The sequence below is a fragment of the Ochotona princeps genome, chromosome 6 (genome assembly GCF_030435755.1).
Source record: "Ochotona princeps isolate mOchPri1 chromosome 6, mOchPri1.hap1, whole genome shotgun sequence".
Classification (NCBI taxonomy): domain Eukaryota; kingdom Metazoa; phylum Chordata; class Mammalia; order Lagomorpha; family Ochotonidae; genus Ochotona; species Ochotona princeps.
The window spans coordinates 37923605-37943375 of NC_080837.1; the positions used below are offsets into that span (position 1 = coordinate 37923605).

At 43.0% G+C, this 19771-nt stretch overlaps 1 protein-coding gene across 1 annotated transcript in view; it reads right to left on the reverse strand.

The window, feature by feature from the left end:
- The window catches only part of BUB1B (BUB1 mitotic checkpoint serine/threonine kinase B), a 67971-nt gene that overhangs the window by 23687 nt on the left and 24513 nt on the right, over positions 1 to 19771 (reverse strand). The window contains exons 6-11 of the mRNA XM_058666069.1: positions 16950 to 17119; positions 15515 to 15729; positions 15272 to 15363; positions 10410 to 10639; positions 5172 to 5284; positions 4556 to 4674 (exon numbers count right to left, since the gene is read on the reverse strand). Coding sequence (XP_058522052.1) covers positions 4556 to 4674; positions 5172 to 5284; positions 10410 to 10639; positions 15272 to 15363; positions 15515 to 15729; positions 16950 to 17119 — 939 coding nt within the window. The remainder of the gene's footprint in view (positions 1 to 4555; positions 4675 to 5171; positions 5285 to 10409; positions 10640 to 15271; positions 15364 to 15514; positions 15730 to 16949; positions 17120 to 19771) is intronic.

The window sequence follows — 19771 nt, forward strand, 5'->3', positions numbered from 1 at the left end:
CAAAGCCATGGGCCCCTGCATCCAAGTAGGAGACCTGGAAGAAGTTTCTGGCTTCAGATTGGTGCAGCAATTATGGCCACCTGGGGAGTGAACCAGCACAAGAAGAGCTTTCTCTCTGTCACTTCTCTCTATAAATCTGCATTTCCAATAAAAATAAATAAATCTTTAAAAAAATAAAGAGAGAACAGTGTTGCGATGCAGCGTATTAAGCTGCTGCCTGCTAACTGCTCTACTTCTGATCCAACTCCCTACTAATGTCATGGAAAGGTAACGGGAGACAGCTGAAGCACTTGGGTTCCTGATACCCACAAAGGGTACCAGTGAATAGACTTCCTGGCTCCTGGCTTCACCCTGGCCCAGCCCTAACTATTGCCGCCATTTGGGGCAGTCAACCAGCCGAAGAGATCTATGTCATTCTACCTTTCAAATAAATAGATCCTTTAACAACAACAACAAAAAGCACTAAGCAGATTAGAAAACAGTAAGCTGACATTTTAATAGGACAAAAATGGAGCACAATAGGAGAAAATACAGGGTGCATGTAGTGGCTCAGAGTGTTAAGCTAGAATGTGGGATATCTGCATCCCATGTAAGAGTGTTGGCTGCATCTTGGCTTTTATGCTTCTGGTTTAGTTACTTGTTGACAGGCCTAGGAGGCAACAGATGCTTGTCTCAAGAGAGTGAGCGCCTGCCACCTGTGCAGGAAACCTGTAGAGAGTTTCAGGCTTCTGTTGCTGGACAGCTACTCCCACTGGAGAGCGTGAGCTGCGATGGAGACAGACCAGACTAGGCAGGGCTACAGCACCTGTGTGCCTCATGTGGACCAGATCTGGAAAAAACCAGGCTGGACTGATTATTCTGACGGGTGCAAGCCAAAATTAGAGTGGGTGAGGGTTGTTGGGGCTTAGCTGCAGCATCAGCTAACGGAAGCTGGCACTGGGGGCTGGTTCTGTCAAGTTAAACCACAGAACCACCTGGAGAGTGCATAATTTGGGAGTGGGAGTGGCCTGGGAGGGAAATAGTGGGCTCCTCCCTCTTGGGTTACAATCCCCCATGGGAGGGCACGAAAACTAGGACAGGGGCTCAGGTGGCTAGACAGACACCCAACAACATCCATGAAGGCTGGATAGTTGAGCTGGTTAGATGGAACAAGTTTCTTTTTTTTTTTTTTTTTTAAGATTTTATTAATATTGGAAAGCCGGATATACAGAGAGGAGGAGAGACAGAGAGGAAGATCTTCTGTTTGATGATTCACTCCCCAAGTGAGCCGCAACAGGCCGGTACGCACCAATCCGATGCCGGGACCAGGAACCTCTTCCGCGTCTCCCACGCAGGTGCAGGGTCCCAAAGCTTTGGGCTGTCCTAGACTGCTTTCCCAGGCCACAAGCAGGGAGCTGGATGGGAAGTGGAGCTGCTGGGATTAGAACCGGCGCCCATATGGGATCCCAGGACTTTTAGCCGCTAGGCCACGCTGCCGGGCGCGGAACAAGGTTTTAATACCCATTGACATGTATGAGAGCAGAAGGGGATGTGGGACAGACTGGACTAGTCTGCCACACATACTGGCAAACCAGGGCAGGGGGCGGGTCTGGTGGGGGTTATTGTGGGTCGTTCTGACTAGGCTACATCCCACATTGGTTTATGTGAGGGCTTTGTATGTGCTGGGCAGAACCAGGCTGGACTGCAAACACCCATTATTTCCAGTGGAAGACAGGGATGGAAACAGAACCAACCCAGCAATTGCAACCACCAGCTGATCCGGGCAATGGACTGTGCCGGGCCCTGTACTTGCTAGTACATACAAGAATCTGGTCTGGGAACACCTCAGACAAAGTTTCTTTGTGGATCCCCCCAATCGAACTGCCGGACTCAGAACCCTAACCATCAAAAGACAGAGGACAGAACAAGCCAATCAACCACTTCTGCTATATGTTGGCAATGAAAAACTTGGCAAATGGAGACTCTTTGATGGACTATGTTAATCAGTGAATTCTTCAACAACCTCATCGTGCTTGGAGTGGTGAGATTGGCAACCATTCAGAACTGCTGAACTATCAAAACCACTTGAGCAAGACCCTCGGAGCATGCCCCACATCTGGGACCTGCGGTGGGTGGGTGGGAGACTGGGTGAGGCTTCTCCCTTAAAATACACTTTTACATCAGATATATTAAATAAACAATATGGAACTAATTGTCTTGCCCATCTTCCTATAGCGCTTGAATCTTTTTACCCTAATTATGTCAAGATTATCAAAAAATAAATTAAAAAAAAATACAATGAATAAATTTAAAGAATTTCCTCACAACTAAAAAAAAAAAAAGGAGTTCTAGGCTTCTGGTGTCAACCTGGCCCAGCCCCAGTTGTTGTAGCCATTTGGAAAGTAAGCTAGTGGATAGAAGATCTCTCCATCCGATACTCTGCCTTTCTGTTAAAGATTTTTTTATTTCAAAAGTCAGAATTACAGAGAAAGGGGAAGAAGGAAATAGAGATCTTCTATCTGCTGGTTCACTACCCAAATGGCCCTTAACAGTAAGAGTTTGGCTGGTTCAAAGCCAGGAACAGGAGCTTCTTCTGGGTTTTCCATGTAGGTATAAGGGGACCAAAGCCTTGGGCCCTCCTATGTTGCTTTTCTAGCACTTATCAGGGACCTGGATCAGAAGTGGAAGAGCCAGAATCTGAATCGGTCGGTGCCCATATGGGATGCCAGTGACACAGGTGGAAGATTACACTGCAGTGTCAGTGCATTGGCCCTCTGCCTTCCAAATACATAAATTAATCTTTTTTTTTTTTAATAATCTTACTTAGTTGATTAGAGTACAAAGGGTCAAGGGCTACAGGGTGAAAGTGGGTAATACCATTGTTTCCACACTAATATTATTTTTTCCCCTGTATCTGGGGTCAGGGGAGAAAGAAAGGGAAAAGTCCCACCTAGACTCCCACCCATCCCAGATCCCCAATGTGAGGCGCACTCCGAGGGTCCTGCTCAAGCAGTTTTGATAGTTCAACAGTTCTGAATGGCTGCCAATCTCGCCATTCCAATCACGATGTAACCTATTCAGAATCCACTGGCTGACATAGTCTCTTCATGGTTGGGATTCTGAAATCAGCAGTTCAGTTGGAGGGATCTCCAAAGAAACTTCATCTGAGATGATTCCAGACCTGACTCTTGTGTGAGTTTGCTAGTACAGGGTCCAGCACCATCCATTGTGCCATCAGTTTATGCACATGCTGGTCATTGCTATTGTACTATCTTTCTACTAGGCCACTCCCACTCCCAGATTATGCACTCTCCAGGTGGTTCTGGCATTTGACTTGACAGAATTAGCTCCCAGTGCCAGCCTCTGCCAGCTGATGCTGCGGCTAAGACTAACCATCCCTCACCCACTCTAATTTTGGCTTGCACCAGTCAGAACAGTCAGCCCACCCTGGCCCTTCTCTTGTCTAGGTCACATGAGGCCCACAGGTGTTATAGCCCTCCCTAGTCTGATCTGCCCCCATCCCAACTCACACTTTCCAATGGAAGTAGTTGTCCAGCAGGGGAGCCCACATTCCCCTGTTGGCTTTGCCTCCTCCCTCCGGTTTTCACATGTGCTGTTTGGGTGCTGCAACCACATCAATAAATCTTAAAGTAAGGAGGAGTGGGACAAATGTTATGGCACAGTGTTGATAAATTGCCATTTGTGATACCTTCCCATCCCATGAAGCATGGGTTCAAGTCCTGGCTGCTCTACTTCCAATTCAACTCCCTGTTAACGTGACTGGGAAAATAACAGAAGATGGCTTGAGTGGTTGTGTCCCCTCCAACTCATGTTGGAGACCTAGATGGAGTTCTAGTCTTCTGATTTGTCTTGGCCTAGCTTCAGCCACCGCAGCTATTTGGGGAGTGAACCAATGAATGGAAGAAGATATTAGGGTCTGTCTCTCCCTCTCAATCCTTTAATTCTGTCTTTCAAGTAAGTAAATAATTTTTTTTTTTAGGAGAAATATATAGCCCAGCATGGTAGCCTAGTGGCTGAAGTCCTAGCCTTACACACGCCAAGATCCCATATGGGCACCAGTTCTAATCCTGGCAGTCCCGCTTCCCATCCAGCTTCCTGCTTGTGACCTGGGAAAGCAGTGGAGGATGGACCAAAGCAATGGAGGATGGCTCAAAGCTTTGGGCTCCTGCACCTGTGTGGAATACCTGAAGCTAGCTCCTGGCTTCGGATTGGTGCAGCTCTGGTCTTTGTGGGCACTTGGGAGTGAATCAGCAGATGGAAAATCTTGTTTTTTTGTGTAAGCCTACCTTTCCAATAAAAAACAAAAACAAAAACAAAAAAAACTGAGTCACTCTACTTTTTAAATTATATTTGTTTCTACTAGAAATATGTATTTCTTATGGGAAAAAGTTAACATCTTACCCTAGCTCATCAACATCAATATCTATGTTGAGATGGATTTATAGACAACATTTCTCAGTACTCTAAGTGGAGAAGACTTCGCATCACTAGGGAGTCACCAGCTGCTTCCAAATGCTTTGCTGTCAGCACTGCCCCTTTCACCTGTATGTCTTACCTGATACAAGGGTTTTCTGGGCAAATGTAACTGGGCAGAGTCATTCCTTGTACTTTCTGAGACTCAGAAGCAGTTAATGGCTTAATTCTCTCTGTTGCAGGCGCCTTCTCTTCTTGTTGCTTTGTGTTAAATAAACAAAATTAGTATACCTCTCATGAAGAAAATGCCAGATATTTTTAAAGTCTTAACTCTAATATTAGCTTCACTGTGCTCTTCTAGATATCCACTAACCATAAAACGTCTGTTGTTGAAAGAACCACAAGTCTAATAATCACGCACCTAGTCTGAGCAAGCTTTCTTATACTCGGCTAGGCAATGCCAGACAGACAGTGAATTTCTTCAGTTAACCCCATTTTAATGGAACATAACTAGAATAGAAGACTAAACTTAGAATTAATGAAACAATACTTAGAGTATAATTAATGTTGTACTGCTAGCTTCACATGCCATGGATTCCACTTGAAGTCACCTTTTAAGTTACTTTCACACTCAACGTTGTTGCTACTGATAGCTAAGAAGCTACTAGAAATTCTGAACAAAGGCTGGGAGAACTTTGATGATGTTGAAATTTGTCTTAGTGAAGGTTAGCTTCACATAGTAAAAAAAGAAAAATTACCTGATCACCTGCTCTTTCTTGCTGAGTAGTCTGGATTTCTTTTAGCTTCTTCTCCATCTCTTCAATCTGTTTCTGCATCTCTGCTCTCTTCTCTGCACTGGTCAAGAGCTCAGCTGGAAACAGTTTAGTTGGCTGAGATGTTACTTCTCACAGCAGTTCATTCTGACCAAAACTGCCTTTGAGGTTCATGTCTCATATTAATCATACAGATGAGAAAGATTTAAGTGCAGCAAGGTTCTCCTGGGGTCTAGGCACATCCCATGTGCAAACACAACTGAGTACCCAGATTTTAGTAGTGCATAAACAAAGTGCTCGGGCACGTGATACCATCACGCACATTTGAGGGAAACAATGCACACACAAATTAATGAGACAATCAGTGATAAAAGAAAATAAAGTGTGAGAATGTGTGATATAGGGTGGGGAATGACTGGCCTGTGTGCAATTTAAGATCCATGAAACCATTTGTTCAGGCCTTGCCAAAGCTACTGCAGAAGGAACTCAAAATTCTATAAATCTATAGTGGCCTAAATTGTTTTTTTAAAGATTTATTTATTTTTATTGGAAAGGCAGATGTACAGAGAGGAGAAGAGACAGAAAGGAAGATCTTCCATCCAATGACTCACTCCCCAAGTGAGTGCAACAGCCGGTGCTGCGCCAATCCGAAGCCAGGAGCCAGGAACTTCTTTCCGGGTCTCCCACGTGGGTACAGGGTCCCAAAGGTTTGGGCCATCCTCGACTGCTTTCTCAGGCTACAAGCAGGGAGCTGGATGGGAAGTGGAGCTGCCAGGATTAGAACCGGCATCCATATGGGATCTTGGCGGTATGTTCAAGGTAAGGACCACTACACTACGCTATCGTGCTGGGCCCTGGGCTAATTTTTAATTGACAACTTTTGTGCAACTCACAAATGATGTTATACCTATCTAAATGGCCCTTGGCAGAAATAAAAAAATATTCCCCACTGTGGTATGGAATAGAAGTCAGCGGCTACTTAACACCAGTGATCAGAAAGTATCATTGACAAACAAACATTACAAAGCTATAACCTGAATGACAAGAGAATAGTCATGCAAAGGTTTGGGCAGATTCTATGTTAAATTTAAAATGTCTGTTAGCACAGGTGAACGTAGCTACATCTGAATCTGGAGTTCAGGTGAAATGTCAGGGATGGGGAGATGAATCTGAGAGGCCATGGCTGGGAGAAAATAGGAAAAGTCGTGAACAGAGAAGATAACTGGGGTCTGCCAGTACTCTATCCTAGGTCTAGGAAAGAGGTCCTGGGGAAACAGAAGAGCAGCAAACAGAGAGGGAATATGCAACAAGAAAGAAGGCAGAAGAAGCATTTCACGGAGGAACACTACACCAGTTGCGTTAAACAACCTCCACAGCCGAGAAACAGCCCCTGAGCCTGGCCATGACCAGAGCTGTTTCACTATAACAGAAGCAACACTTGGGGGAGTAGAGATCACAGTTCTTAGGAAAACAGAAGAATGAGCTAATAGATGGAGAAGACTATGGAGATACTGGAGGGGTTTATTTTTTTAATGGAAATATATATTTCTATTATTATATGAATGGCTTAGTAGGAAGGGAAAAATAACAGAGATGCAAGAAAAGCTGTGAGAACCAAATCATTGAGGTGAGTGGGAATGAGTTCTAAAAACCAAATAGAGAAATCTTAACAACTTGGACAGAAAGAATGTGAGGTGTAGTATATGGGTGCAGATTACAGGTAAGATGGCAAATTTGGTGGTGGCAAGAAAGTGGTGCTATCATTAGATTGCTTCAATTATCTCAAAAAAACATGAAGCAAGTAAGATCAAGCTGAGATGATCTACAAATATGAGAGAAAACTAAATTAGTTGTTCAGCAGATAGAAAAAACTGATAGGGAAATGAGGTGAAACTACTAGGCAATAATGAATGTTCATTAGAGGTTTGTAGCCATAAATTTGAAATGATATACATGGTTGCATCTGAACTGCCTGAATGCAGGTACAGATTTAACCAGGGTTGAGGTTTTGCCAGGTATATACACAGGGACCGAGGAACAAAGGAGGTAAGAGTTCTTGCAAAGGAATGATTATGACTGACTATGACTTTAAGCTGCAACAAAAGAAGTCAGCACTTAAAGATGGTAATGAATAATAAAAATGGATTGAGCAATCTCAAGGAGACCAAAGAACTTCAGAAGTGGAGTTCTAAAGTAATGAGCTAAAAGAGAAGTTAGTGGTCAAAAAATAGGACCTTGTAAGGAGAGATTTCTGTAGTTGAATAGTCAACAGGTGATAGTCAACAAGGGGGTGATAGATAAGGCTGAGCAAGAATCACAGAAAGGATGGTGGTCCAATAATTGAGAAGTTATGGATGGTATAGGCATAGAAAAGAAAGATATCCAGGCTGGCATTATGGCACAGTGTCTTGGGGGTTTTCCTGCCAGCAGGCCTCTAAAACCAATGAGGGGGTGAGGCAATGGTGTTCAGCAGCCACATGAACCACCAGAGACAACCTGATCAAGCATGTCCGTTTATTGTAATGAAAGCACAAACTTACATAGACTAAGAAAATGGAAGGTCGAAGAGCAATTCTCCACAGTCCTCCCACCCAACAGTGGCACTGTAATTGGCTAGAAGGCACAATTACCTCTCTAGACCCTCCAATCTGACATAGGTCACACACAACACTCATGGCTGGCAAGTAGGCTGTGGGTCATGTACACCAGGTAGGCTGGCAGGTAACGTGGACCACACCTGCTTATCAAGGAAGTCCCAGAACAAGTCTAAGGACAGAGAAGAGAGACTGGGGTGCAACCCACTGCTCTTGCCTGTATGACCAGTGAACAGGCCATGCTGAGGTGTTAGTTAGCTGAAACCGTAGTCAGGGGTTCTCCCAACCCCCACCCTGTGACATGGTGTACTGTGTGTCTGTGACCTCCCACATGGGCCAGCAGGCAGAGATCCAGGGGTGATCTCCCACAACAGTGAGCTAAGATGCCAACTGCAATCCTGACATTATATATCAGTGATGGTTCTGCTTCCAACCTCTCTGCTTCTAATCTGGCTCCCTACTAATGTGCCTGGGGAGGCAGCAGAAGATGGCTCAAGTTCTTGGCCACCTGCCATCCAGGTGGGGGACCCAGATGGAGTTCCCAGCTTCAAAGTGGCCCAACCCTGACAATCATGACCATGTGCAGAGTAAGGTATGAGATGAAATATATCTTCTCTGTCTCTCCCTCTCTTTTTCATTGAAAAGCCAGATACTGATGAATGAGAGACTTACAAGTTGAAAAGAAATCGCTAAGGAGACTCAGAAGACAGGAAAAAGAAGGAACACGAATCTAAAAGAAGCCAGAGTTCTTGGAGTAATGGGAAAAAGTTTGGGGCCAGCTGTGAGAAGAATGACATTGTGCATAAGCCCAGGCTTTGCCCTCCTCTTTCCTTGTATCCATCTTCGAATCCAGGCTTCAACAGAAATAAAGAACCAACAGTTAGGGGCAGACACTAAGGTGTAGTGAGTTGGTCCCCACCTGCGAAGCCAGATTTCCATATGGGAGCCCTGGCTCACTTCCTGACTGCTCCACTTCCAAACCAGCTCCCTAATGATGTATCAGGTAGGCAGCAGGTAACAGCCCAAGCACTTGGGTCTGCCACACACTTGAGAAACCCCAACAGAGTTCTTGGGCTCCTGGCTTCAGCTGGCCAGACCTGACTGTTGCAGTCATTTGGGGGCTAAACCAGCAGATGGAAGATGTCCCTCTGCCTCTTTCTGTAACTCTGCTTTTCAAATAAATAATTCATATTTAAGGTATGAGGACTTACAAGAATACAAACCATTCAGATGGAAATTTTAAGTTCATAAAGTAGACTTGGAAACAGGTACTAAAGAAAAAACATTCAGACATCAATCAATATTTCTTTTCAGATACTTAAATCCCACCAAACTGTAACAGTCCTTTTCTGAGTAGCTGAGGATAAAATATACTTCCATCTTATTTCTATATTCTTGCTATAGTTAGGATCTTCCTTTTAGCAAAGAACTTTCACCTCAAACAACAACAAAAAGAAGACCTTGTCTTTTTTTTTTTCAAATCATATTTGACTCTCCTAACCCATTTCTTTGTTGCAGTGAATCTGATTTTTAGAATAGAAGTCTTTTGAAAAATTTTATTAATATATTTTTATTAATCTTTATTTCACAGGCAGAGAGACATCTTTCAAATTTCAAAAGTGGGGACTGAGTCAAGCTGGGGCCAAGACTCAATAACTCAATCTGACTCTCCCACGTGGTGGCAAGGACCCAGCTACCTCAGATATCACTACCACTTCCCAGGAGGTGCGTTATCAGGAAGCTGGAACAGACAGCAGAGCAGGAACTCAAACCCAGGGACTCCTTACCACACATGGGGCCTCAGATGAGGGCTTAACTTTTGCCAAATGCTCACCACTGGTACACATTTATTAAAATCCTTGCTTTGTAGACATTTTTATCTCATAGCCTAGATACCCAAGTTGTGGTTTTCATCTATTATTTGGACCTTTAGCACTTTTGTCAGTCATAGTAGGCACTAGTTGATGTAAAATAAATGCATTTCAAACTAACAATTTGCTTTACGGGAATTTAGAGAGCTGAGCTACAATAGCAGATTATTCTGGATATTCATGTATAAAAGAAACATAACTCCTTTTCTCCTGATACAGATCTTAATGACAGTGTCCAAAGGGGTGACATTCATTTGTGGACCCTCTCCCAATTTTTTCTAAAAGCTCTCCTTACTGCCCCTCATTTCCAGTGCCCGACAGCCTAAGTGTCGAACTCTCCACTTTGTAGCCCTTTTCTGCTCTGCTGCCTTTCTCCAAGCACTCCAGGCTCCAGAGGCAGAACAGATTTCATTATAGTAAGTTTCCCAATTCAGTGCAAAACTTCTCTGAACTTACCCTTAATGGGCACTGTCACAGCAGTTACAATGCTATTTGGGATGCCTGGGTTCAAGCAAGCACTGGTTTTGTCTTTGGAGAAATTTTAGGCAGAGTGAAACAGGCAACATTCAACATTAGGAAAAGAACTACAGGGCTCGGAGGCATGGTATGCACGTACATGCCAGTTCAGAGACACAGGACAGTCACACAAACATCACATAAGGCTAGCAACAATGGGGCAGCTCCCCACTCAGCTTAACCTAACAGCTCAGCTTTGCCAAGACTAAATTATTTCCACAAACTTGAATTCGATCACGTACCTTCCCTTCGCTCTTTTAGTTTCTTCCGGAAAACCTCAGCCCGGATTTCTTCAAAGGAGAACTCCCCAACTCCTGCATAAATCTTCTCTTTGCAATACATCATTTTCTCTTTCTTCTCCCCAGACTCTTGCTGATGACTTTGAACCCTTTGCAGTGGGTCTCCTTCTTCCTTACCAGGCTTTCTGGTGCTTAGGACATGGTTTATACTGGGTTCAATTTTACATGGTGTCCTAAAGAAGCAAAGTAACAACTTTCACTACAGGCACTAAAAAGGGGTTATTTTGTTATTTTGATCAAACACAAAGATGTTTCAGTAACAAGACAATGTATATGTGGTCCATTTAAAAAACAAAAACATAAATGTAAGAGATTAAAAAATAATTTAGCAGGGTAATCAATAATTATGTTAAGAATACCGCTTCTGTTAGGATGAGGGAGGAGATCTTGACATAAGTTAAAATTGTCAAGTAGCTTATGTTTATAGGTAAAAATAAACCTTAATACCACATTTTAAAGGAAATTAGTTAGCTTACATAAAATATTAGTGCTTCACAATTTAGCAATCAAAACAATTAGTGTTAAGAATGTAGCACTGGGGCCAGGTGCGATAGTATAGTGGTTAGTCTTTGCCTTGCACATGCCAGGAACCCATATGGGCGCCGGTTCTAATCCCGGCAGCTCCACTTCCCATCCAGATCCCTGCTTGTGGCCTGGGAAAGCAGTTGAGGACAGCCCGAGGTCTTGGGACCCTGTACCCGCATGGGAGACCCGGAAGAGCTCCTGGCTCCTGGCTTCGGATCGGCACAGCACCAGCCTTTGTGGACACTTATGGAGTGAATCATTGGACAGTACAACTAACTATGTATATCTAACTTTCCAATAAAAATAAAATAAAACTTACAAAATGTAGCACTAGGAAAACGATGACAGGAAGCTCAAGGATTGCTATTGAGGGTGAGTGGAGGGTAGTAAAGACTGGAAACTTCAGTCAGGACAGGCAGATGCTCTCACTTTGGCTATATATCTTCTATTTATTTATATATATATAATTAATTACAACTTAGATTCACTAAAGAACCATTAAATAAGTTTCCCAGAAGATGCAGAATGAATACGCCAAAATCAATCATATTTTGTACACTTACAAAGAACAATGTGAAGCTGAAATGAAGAAAACAATTGCAAGGGTTTAGCTTGATGGCTCAACTAGCTAAACTTCCTCTTTTTTTTTAAGATTTATTTTTTTATACTGGAAAAGCAGATATACAGAGAGGAGGAGAGACAGAGAAGATATTCCGTCCAATGATTTACCCCTCAAGTGACTGCAATAGCAGGAGCTGTGCCAATCCGAAGCCAAGAGCCAGAACTTCCTCCAGGTCTCCCACACAGGTGCAGGATCCCAAGGCTTTGGGCTGTCCTCGACTGCTTTCCCAGGCCACAAGCAGGGAGCAGGATGGGAAGCAGGGCTGCTGGGAATAGAAGTGGCGCCCATATGGGATCCCAGCGTGTTCAAGGGGAGGACTTTAGCCACTAGGCCACCGTGCCAGGCCCTGAACTTCCTCTTAAACAACTCATATGTGCAGTGCTTTGTGTCCCAGCTGCTCCACTTCTGACCTGGGGGAAGTTCCTGGCTCCTGGCTTTGAATTGGCTCAGCTCTGGCCATTGTGGCCACTTGGTAAGTGAATCATCAGAAGACCTTCCTCTAAAAAAATCATTTTTAAAAAAATTATTTTTAAAAGAATTTCTAGACTTTTAAAAATAGTGAATACTACAGAAAAGTTACCAGGTACTCTTCCTGGTACGCAGTTTGGCTTTTTATTAACAACTCTTAAAAGAAAAAAAATAAGACTTTAAGATAAAAGAAAACAATCTTTCTTCTGCTGGTTCACTCCTCAAAAGCCTACAACAATTGGTCTGGGTCAGGCTGAAGCCAGGAGCCTGGAACTCAACTCAGGTCACCACACGTGGTACACAAGAGATCCCCAGGACTGGAGTTGAAGATAGGAAGACATGGCCCCAAGGGGGCCACACACTAGAAGGCAGAAACAAGTAAGAGAAGCTGTGGCAGAGAGTAAACACAGCAGCCTCAGTTAGACGGGGGTAAGGGCAGCTCTTAGGCTATTCTAGACAAATTCAGTCTAGTGTGACCAATGCAAGAAGGTAAAGGTGGAGATGGTATGCAAATCAGAGTGATGATTTGGGGTTTCAGCCCAAAGGTGATGGGGAACATGCAGAAGATTGCACACATGTACTACAGCGCTGTGAGAGCACTGAGCACAGAGGCGGGTGACATTGAAGGACTGGGACAGAGAAGCCAAAACGGTTATTCAAATTCAACTATAAAAAAAAAATAATATTATTGGGCCCGGCGGCATGGCCTAGCGGCTAAAGTCCTCGCCTTGAAAGCCCCAGGATCCCATATGGGCGCCGGTTCTAATCCCGGCAGCTCCACTTCCCATCCAGCTCCATGCTTGTGGCCTGGGAAAGCAGTTGAGGACAGCCCAAAGCCTTGGGACACTGCACCCGTGTGGGAGACCTGGAAGAGGTTCCAGGTTCCTGGCATCGGATCGGCATAGCACCCGCCCGTTGCGGCTCACTTGGGGAGTGAATCATCGGACGGAAGATCTTCCTCTCTGTTTCTCCTCCTCTGTGTATATCTGGCTGTAATAAAATGAATAAATCTTTAAAAAATAATAATAATATTATTTATAGAGGTATTGCTACACAAAGCAAAAAAAAAAAAGACACACTGGGTGGGGGAATGTGCAATTTTTATTACAGATTTTAACTTTTTTTTTATTACGTTGCATTATGTGACACAGTTTCATAGGCTCTGGGATTCCCCCAATTAACTGGTTTTCTTTAACTACACACCAGTAAGATATAAAAAACCTTAAAAATGTGTTAGAGATAAAATGAGACACTTATGAAGAAGAATTTAAGTAAACATTTTTTGTTGCATGCTCTTTTTTGGGGGGTAATATGTTCCTTTTTTGGTACTTTTTTTTTGCTACAGTTTCCCACCCCCCCCCTTTTTTTTGCTACATGTTCCCTTTTTTTGCTAGAGGTTCCCTTTTTTGGTACAGGTTCCCCCTTTTTTTGCTACAGGTTCCCCCTTTTTTGCTACATGTTCCATTTTTTGGTTAGAGGTTCCCTTTTCTGGTACAGGTTTCCCTTTTTTGGTACAGGTTTTTTTGTTTTCTGGTGCAGGTTCCCCCTTTTTTTCGCTACAAGTTCCCTTTTTTGGTACAGGTTCCCCTTTTTCTAATTAGTACATGTTCCCTTTTTTGGTACAGGTTCCCCTTTTTTATTTACTGCATGTTCCCTTTTTTGGCTAGAGGTTCCCCTTTTTTGGTACAGGTTCCCCTTTTTTTATTTACTGCATGTTCCCTTTTTTGGTACAGGTTCCCCTTTTTTTATTTACTGCATGTTCCCTTTTTTGGCTAGAGGTTCCCCTTTTTTGGTACAGGTTCCCCTTTTTTTATTTACTGCATGTTCCCTTTTTTGGTACAGGTTCCCCTTTTTTGGTACAGGCTCTTTTTTTGGTATAGGTTCCCCTTTTTTTATTTACTGCATGTTCCCTTTTTTGGCTAGAGGTTCCTTTTTTATGGTACAGGTTCTTTTTCGTGTGTGCTACGTGTTCCTTTTTTTTGTTCATGTTCCCTTTTTTGGTATACTCTCCTTTTTGCTAGAGGTTCCCCTTTTTTGGTACAGGTTTCCTTTATGTGGTACACGTTCTCTTTTTTCACATCTTTCCTTTTTTAGTACATGTTTCCTTTTTATGGTACATGTGCTCTCTCTTTTGCTACAGGGTCCCTTTTTTTGGTACAGGTTTCCTTTTTTGTTACATGTTCATTTTTTGTTACATTATTCATTTTTGCTACATGTTCCTTTTTTTTAGTTACATGTTCCTTCTTTGGTAACATTTTCTTTTTTTTTTTTTTAAAGGTTTATTTATTTTTATTGGAAAGGTGGATATACAGAGAGGAGGAGAGACAGAGAGGAAGATCTTCCATCCGATGATTCACTCCCCAAGTGAGCCGCAACGGGCGGGTGCTGTGCCGATCTGAAACCAGGAACCTAAAACCTCCTCCAGGTCTCCCACGCAGGTGCAGGAACCCAAGGCTTTTTGGGCCGTCCTCAACTGCTTTCCCAGGCCACAAGCATGGAGCTGGATGGGAAGTGGAGCTGCTGGGATCAGAACCGGTGCCCATATGGGATCCCGGCACGTTAAGGGCAAGGACTTAAGCCGCTAGGCCTTGCTGCCGGGCCCGGTAACATTTTCTACACTACACTAATTTCAACATAATCCATGTTTCAGCAAAGCAATCTGAAACTTCAGAAAAATTAAACATCTATAAATGTAATGCTATCAATTTTTATAAAGGCTCACATGATTTTCTTTTCTTTTTAAATTTACTTTTGTTGGTAAGGTAGGTTTAAAGAGAGAGAGGGAGAGACAGACAGGAAGATCTCCCCAAGTTGCCACAACAGTGGAAACTGAGCTGAGTAGATCTGAAACCAAGAGCCTGGAGCTTCTTGGACACTGGGTCCCAAACTTTTGGGCCGTCCTCTACTGCTTTCCCAGGCCACAGGCAGGAAACTGGATGGGAAGTGGAGCAGCTGGGACATGAACTGGTGCCCAGCTTTCTGCAGAGGCATACACTGAGAGGCAGCAGCTGATGGCTCACACAGCTAAGCCCTGAACACATACACAGGAGATCTGGATTGAGTTCATAGCTGCCAGTTTCTGCATAGCATGATCCCAGCTGTTGATGACATATGAGGAGTAAACTGATGAATGGAATATCTCTGTATATTTTTCCCTAGGTCTTAAAAAAAATCTAGAAATCAAACTTACATAACTGGTTGCTGTGCAGTCTCTTCCACATATGGAGTAAAACTGGGACGTGCAGGGGGCTCAAAGGCCATAGTAGCTGCACTGCCATGAGACTAAAGAAAACAAAAATTATCACAGTTTCACATCTAACACAGTATATGCAGAACATGCCTAAATATTCAAGAGGAGTTAAAATATTTCTCAACTCTACAACTGATGTCTTCGTAACATTGGTAAACAAACACACTGGATATGAGTGCTTACCCTGTATTGTGAATGTCTGTCTATATTCCAGGGGCCTGCTTGCAGCTCATTCTCTTTGGCCCTGGCCACAGGGCGTGCTGTCCACGGCTCGAATGAAGGCTTGGCCAACTCCACTAGAGAAGCCTCGCCTGTGTTTTCATCAAAAACTGTAATTCTACAATTACTTTGCATAAGTTGAGGAACTGCATTTTGAAGGCCTCTATTCTGGCTCGGAGCTAGGAGAAAAATATTAAAAGGAATATAAAATTATATAATTATCATTTAAATGACAGAAAAATTACATCTATTCTTACTCAAATCAAGAATATTTATATTTCTACCACCATGGAATAAAAAAATTTTTAAATATTAAGAGTCTTTTTTTTTCAACACTCTTTTATTTTTGCTCTATCCATTTTCTTTCTTTCCACCAGGTACCTCCAGTCTTTTATTCAGAAATTCCACATATTCCTTCAGTCATCAGCTTAATATCCAGTTTTATCAGGAATTATCCTAAGTTTTTATTCTTGGTTCTAATCTTTCTCCTCAAAGGAACTCTGCAGTTTTCTAACAGTTTACTGTTCTCTGTACCTTCTGTTCAATTTTTCTTTGAACCTGAATCTGCTCTAAAAAAATAGTCATTGCTAATTTTTACAAAATGTTAATTGTTGATTGTTGCTAGATATACAAAGAGTCCAATTTGCGGCCCTCATTTTTTTTCAATATTTAATTTTATTTACGAGGCAGAGTTACAGAGAGAGACACACATAGAGATTATTCCCTAAATGGCCGTAATGACTGGAGCTGAGCCAGGAGCCTCCTGCCAGTCTCTCACACTGGATACAAGAACCTGAGGATTAGAGCCATCCTCTGCTGCTATCCCAGGCCATAAGCAAGGGGCTCTATAAGTAGACTTGGACCAGCGTCCATACAGGATGCTGGCACTGCAGACAAATGATTAGCCTGCACTAGGTATGGTGGTGTAATAGACTAAGCCTCTGCCTATGGTGCCAGCATTCCATATGGATGCTAGTTCATCATCCCAGCTGCCTCACTTCCCATCAAGCTCTCTGGCTTATGGCCTGGAAAAGAAGTGGAGGATAGCTCAAATTCTTGGGCTCCTGCATCTTAGTGGGAGACCAAGAAGAAGCTCCTGGCTTTGGATTGGCTAACTTATGGCTGTTCTGGCCACTTGTCTCTCCTTCTCTCTTAAACCTGCCTTTCAAATAAAAATAAAATCTTAAAGTGCATACACACACAAAACCTGCTAGAGATTCCGATTTTGATTTTACTACACACTATTTGATATTATCTCTCCTTTGACACCTTCTTTTTGCTCCCCAGTACCCAGAAAATTAGGACTCCGTCCAACTGTATATTCATCAATTATTTATTTCTCTAATTTGCCTCTCACCAGACACTAAAGGTTTTCCAAAAGAACACGTAACTCACTTACCCTTGAGAGCACCTCCGACTCGGCTGATGGGCGCTCTTGCAGTTTTCTTCCCTTTGCTCTTGAGTTCGGCCAATGTGCTTCGCTGTGCTACAGAAGCTTCCAAATCGTCCTCCTCGGGTTCTTTCTCAAGCGCCAGCAGGGCCTGTCGAGACACCCGAGCTTGGAACTGTCTGAAGTGAAAGAACGGACAGTGAACCTTTGGGGAAAGGCCCACTACTCACAAGATTCAGCAAGTCTAAATTGTTAAAGCAACCAAAGGAAAAGAGGCTGTGGGAAGACAAATAGAAACAATCCGAAGGAAGTGAGTCTCTTCTCAGGAAGAAAGGGAGCCACGGTGAGCTCTCCATTCAATGTCCATGTTTAACCCACTAAAAATACTCCACACATCACCATCAAGTTGATGTAAGCATCAGGCTAATGGAGCTAATAAAAATTACAAATTACAAAGATCAGAGTCTATCACAAATTTTTAAAAATTATATCCCAGTTGGAAAAGTAAATGAGTATCCATGTACCCTTTTCCCTAAACCCAAACCTGACCATCCTGCCACATGCATTCTATCACCACTTCTCCCATTCTCCCTCTTTCCACACATTCCTGACTCACACAATGTCAAGTTGCACACAACATGACATCTAACTTTAGCAAACCTCACAGAAGTTTGAAAACTATAACTGTGCGGCTGTCATGTTTTTTAATTATTATCAGAAGGGGAAGAAATCAAGCTGACAAAGAAGGAATAAGCTCACTGAAACCTTGCTCTCCGACTTAAATATAATTAAAAATTCTAGACAACACACCAAAAAATATAAACACATAAATAACTGAGGGCTCCAAAAAGTAAACAAAAGCAAATGGACTGTGGAGAAGAGTCAAAACTTAAAGACATAACAAGACATAAGCCATGCAGTGCTGTTTCCTGTTTTTTTTTTTTCTCTTGTTTTCTTTTGTGGGTTTGAACTGTTGCAATAGTGGTATGGAAGTCTACAACGCCTAGAGAAACCCTAGCTTTCTCGGCAGAAGAGCGGGAAAAGTGAACTTTCAGGGACAAAGAGTATGGCAAGAATTCAGGAGAGGAGTGGGCTGAGAAAGTGGATCTGATTCCATACATAAGGTACCAACAATTTTGGGCTCACTCCTGAGCTAACAACGCACAGGAAAAATTCAAAGCAGCACAGAGAAGGGTTAGGAAATGTGAACTATGACATAAATCACTGGCCAAGTGTGACTAACTCCCACCCTGGCACACTCACATTTGAGAAGACTAGAGTAGCTATCACAAATCTTAGAACCAAACTGACACTGGGACCACCACAGACAAGAAAAAGAACTTGTGATTGTGGTATCCAAAATTTGGCTACCTACTAAGTTAAAAACATCAATAATGAGGACTCAGTTTAATAACACAGTATTAAGAGTAAATGTTCAGGATACAATTTGAAATGACTTGACATTAGGAACCAAAAAAATGTGTCCAATTCTCAGTCAACAGGACTGGACGCTGTGGCACAGAGGGTTAACCCGCTGCTTGGGATGCCAGTATCCTGTATCGGAGTACAGATTCGAGTCCCAGCAACGCCACATCCCAATCCAGCTTTGCTCAAATCACAGCCATTCTGCTTTCAATGCAGCTACCTGCTAATGCATCTAGGAAGGCAGTGCAAGACAGTCACATACAGTATTTGGGTCCTTGCCACCCATATGGGAGACCAGATGGAGTTCTTTTCTCTTGGCTTTCACCTGGGCTGGCCCTAGCTATTGTGGCAATATAGGGAGGGAACCAGTGAATGGAAGATTTTGTTTTACCTATCTCTCCCTCTCTGCCTTTCAAATTAATCAACTGAACAACTAAAATTAAAAAGTAGGAAAGATACAGGGAAGGGACCTACATAGCTATAAAGCTTCCATATTTTACTTGAAGTGGTAAAATTTTAACTGTAAGTAGATTATGAGAGTATAACCAAGAGCAAGCAATTAAAGAAAACAAAGGTGCAGTACTTAAATCACCCTTGGTCACCTACACCCAGATTCAAGTCCAGAACAGCTCTGCACTCCAGCTTCTGCTTTTTCTTTTCCTTTTTAAAGAGATTTATTTGAAAGGCAGAGTTACAGAGAGAGAGAAAGACAGAAACACAGAGATCTTTGATCCACTGGTGCAGTACCCAGTTGGTTGTAATGCCAGGATCCAATTTCTTTTGAATCTCTCACATGGGTGGTAGATATCCAAACCCTTGGACCAGCTTCCACTGCTTTCCCCAGGCACAAATGGGTGCCAGTTTGTGCCCCAAATGCTACACTTCCCAATCTGGCTTATAGCCTGGGAAAAGCAGCAGAGGATGGCTCAAAGCCTTGGGATTCTGTACCAGTGTGGCAGATCCATAAGAAGCTCCTGGTTCCTGGCTCCAGTCTTTGTGGCCATCTAGGGAATAAACCTGTGGATGGAGGATCTTTCTCTTTCTCTTTGTAAATCGGATCTGCCTTCCAATTAAAATAAATATATATTAAAAAAAGATGGGGGGTAATCGTGGACTCAAACTGATGTCCAAATAGGATGTTGGCATCACAAAGAGGGGCTTAACTTGCCATGCCACAAGGCCAGCCCTTGTTCCAGTTTCTTGCAAATGCACATCTTTGGGAGCAGCAGATGATAGCCCAAATATGTGAGCCCCTGCCATCCACAGGGGACACTCAGATTAAACTGCAGTCTTCTGTTTTGCCTTGGCCCAGCTTGAGGTAGTGTGTACATCTAGGGAGTAAACAGGTGGATGGGAGATCTCTGTAACTCTCAATCACTCAGTTTTCAAGTAGATGAAAAATAAAC